Here is a 2924-nt window from a genome sequence, read left to right as displayed (position 1 = left end):
AACAAGTCTGCTGAAGCCCTTAAACACAGCCTCTCAGTGGGTAAAGAGGTTTCAACTTACCGTCAGAGGCTGAAGAAAAACTTGGGCACATAAGAGCCGATGTGTCCACACCGAAGCTGAGAGAGGCTGCTGAAGTGTTTTCAGCTTCGTGTGAGGCAAAACAGACAAGCCGCTATTCCCGAAGCTGAGCGGTCCCGAGAAATTTCCGTTTATTAATGTTGCATGTGTGAGCAGCATGTATGAGACACCTCTTTGCTCTCCGCTCGAATGGCTACACTCCGAATTACGTCACTGTTCGGGGGCGTGCTCTGCGCATGCGTCCTGGCTTGCACTGCTGAAGGCGAGCTCAGCGGTTCTTCACACACACGTGACAAAAAAGTCCCAGCTGAGTCTGGAAACAACGTCACTCTGACATGTCGAGCTCCAAACAACAAGTTCATAGTTGTGAACTGGAGCAGAGCTGATCTGGGAGAAGAATATGTGCTCTTGTACCGGGACGAGCACTTTGATACCACCAAGCAGCATCCATCTTTTAAGAAGCGGGTGGCTCTGCAGGACAGACACATGAAGGATGGAGACGTGTCTTTGATTCTGGAGAATGTGACGACTGCGGATGCTGGAACGTACGAGTGTCGCGTCTTCATGGAAGAAACACGCTCGTGGGAATCTATCTGCACCTCACACCTGTTTCTGCTAGAAGATCAACCAGGAGGACTGAGAGGGGACGGAGTCAGAAGAGGACGTGCTGGACTGATAGCGAGCGCGTCACTTTGTGTTGTGCTTGTTGTTGTTGCTGTTGTTGCTTTTCTGACCTACAGAACACATGGACAGAGTCAGGATTCAGAGCGTCCTCCTGCTGAACTGCAGACTGTCTGAAATGTCTCAGAGCGTTTTGCAGATGAACTTTGAGTCTCCTGCTGCTGAGCAGAGACAGACAGCATTCAGCAACACTCCACACAGACCACTGATTTCACTCTGACACTACAGGAAGGACTTCATCATCCTGCGGGCTGACGAGTACATTTACTGTAAATATTTTTCCCCTATTGTCTATGAGACTGACCAATAGGAGCAGAAAGTACTCAGCTGAGCCAAACTTTAAGCAGCTGTTACTGAACCCAGCCTCAGTGAGAATGAACTGTTCTGTCCAACACAAGCTTCATGTTGGAAACATCAGCAGGTCTCTTCTCTGACTCAGTCCAGCTGATTATTTGTCTTTGCAGGCTGATAATCCAGATGTTTCTACACTAATGTGTAAAACATCAGTTTCTCGGTTTCAGATTATTATTTATTTGTACCACTTTGTTATTTTCCATTTTAAAGGATTCAATAACTGTCAGATAACCCAGGAAATTACACGAACGTGTCAGTGTGCAGCAGTTATTAGTTTTATTGTGTTCTCTGTTGTGAGTTGTAAAGATTTAAAGCAGAATATATTGTTGTAAATGATTATTTGTGGATTATCAAATTTTCCTTCACAATAAAGTCAAATGTAACTAAAGTATTAGACAAACTGCAGCAACTCCTTTAGGAATACTTTCACATCCTGATGTAAAAGTTGTGTTTTTAAATCAAATATGAATTTTGAGACACTTATGATGCACATTTGCTGATGAATGCAGCTTGAAGCTTTGATGAGACTGTTTCATTACTTGTTTAGGATTTTATTCATGTTTTTCATTCAAAATGTAAAAGAATAAAGAGAATAAATGTGACAATCATCACTTGACTGGTTTGCTTCTGCTTCATGTGTTATTTTTTGTTGTCTTTGTTAGCACCCTTCATGCTTGGGGTCGATTCTGTAGGAGTCAATTTGACAATTGTTTTCTGATTGTACAGAAAAACTGCATTTAAACCAAGTGCTCCTTGAGATATCTTTGTCTAATAATTACGTTTATCTGATGTTCCGAACAATGTAAATGTATATAAAAAAAATTTTTTTTAAAAGAACTCTGGAAATGGGGAATACTTTTCAAAACCACTGTACTCCACCGACTGTAGTGGATCGTCACGCAGGCACCCACTAATCATGACTCATGCTTTCAGGTGGATTGAGAGATTTGGGATGTTCCTGGGGGTTGGTAATATATATTGAAAAGGAAAACCCACCCAGTCTCTCACGTTGGACCTGTTACTGTAATCAGAGACAACATGAAGCTCTGATCGAAGAGTGTAGCTGCTACAGCTCTGCCACCACAGTCTGAAGCAGGAATAAGGTTTGACAGAGAGCTTCCTCTGTGACAGGATAATATGTTGAAGTTTCTTCTTGTTTCTGCTTTATGTTCACAGAGTAGGTGAATTTATCACTCAGTGTAATGCAGACAGCAGCGTGTGGACACACTGAGAGGCCCACTCCTGTTTTTCTCTGTTACTGACTCACAGGAACATCCCAGATGTCTCAATCCACCCGAAAGCATGAGTCACGATCAGTCACTGAGAACCACGTGACGATGATCTTTCCATCCATCTGACAAACATGTCTCAGAATATGTTTTCAAAGCTGAATCCAGGTCTCCTTGACTTCTGTCACCACACACAGACATGGCATGTATAGTTTCAACACTCCCTCAAACCCCCATCTTCTTTTATTTGAGCCACACTGGTTCATCTAAAGCTGATCTCAATAGCTACAAAACAAATTTGACCAGAAGAGACTTTGTGTGTGTAACCCACATCAGATTTGTGGGTTGTGCTGCTGCATAAGGTTGGAGGTGTAATTTTCCCTCCCCGCCGCTAGGAGGCGAGTATGCCTTGAGATGACTTTCTGTTAGTCAACATTTCCTGTTGTGGAAGCCATTACTCACGAGGCAACCGCCAAATTAGCTGAAAGATCCTGGTAAGAAAAACTGGAATAAAAGTTAAATTCGCAATTTATCTTCACATACTAGCTGTTAACAGATGGCTATTTATTAGGATCTGAGATC

The 2924-nt window shown here is 42.8% G+C and overlaps 1 protein-coding gene across 1 annotated transcript; it reads left to right on the top strand.

Moving 5' to 3' along the window:
- Positions 1–267: 267 nt before the first annotated feature.
- Positions 268–1727, top strand: LOC146578730 (butyrophilin subfamily 2 member A2-like). The gene has a single exon (XM_085267838.1). It carries the CDS (start codon positions 268–270, stop codon positions 874–876), a length of 609 nt encoding a protein of 202 aa, XP_085123964.1. The 3' UTR covers positions 877–1727.
- Positions 1728–2924: the final 1197 nt, after the last annotated feature.

This window comes from Mchenga conophoros, linkage group LG3 (assembly GCF_057382185.1).
Source record: "Mchenga conophoros isolate Kocher_MC1m ecotype Shallow Benthic linkage group LG3, M_conophoros_male_GT1.1, whole genome shotgun sequence".
In the NCBI taxonomy this organism is placed as follows: domain Eukaryota; kingdom Metazoa; phylum Chordata; class Actinopteri; order Cichliformes; family Cichlidae; genus Mchenga; species Mchenga conophoros.
The sequence above is the reverse complement of the archived record's forward strand: the minus strand, read 5'-3'. Positions and strand labels throughout refer to the sequence as shown.

Bases quoted from the DNA above. Each gene is read 5' to 3' on its own strand.
- LOC146578730 (XM_085267838.1), top strand. From the start codon at position 268: ATGGCTACACTCCGAATTACGTCACTGTTCGGGGGCGTGCTCTGCGCA.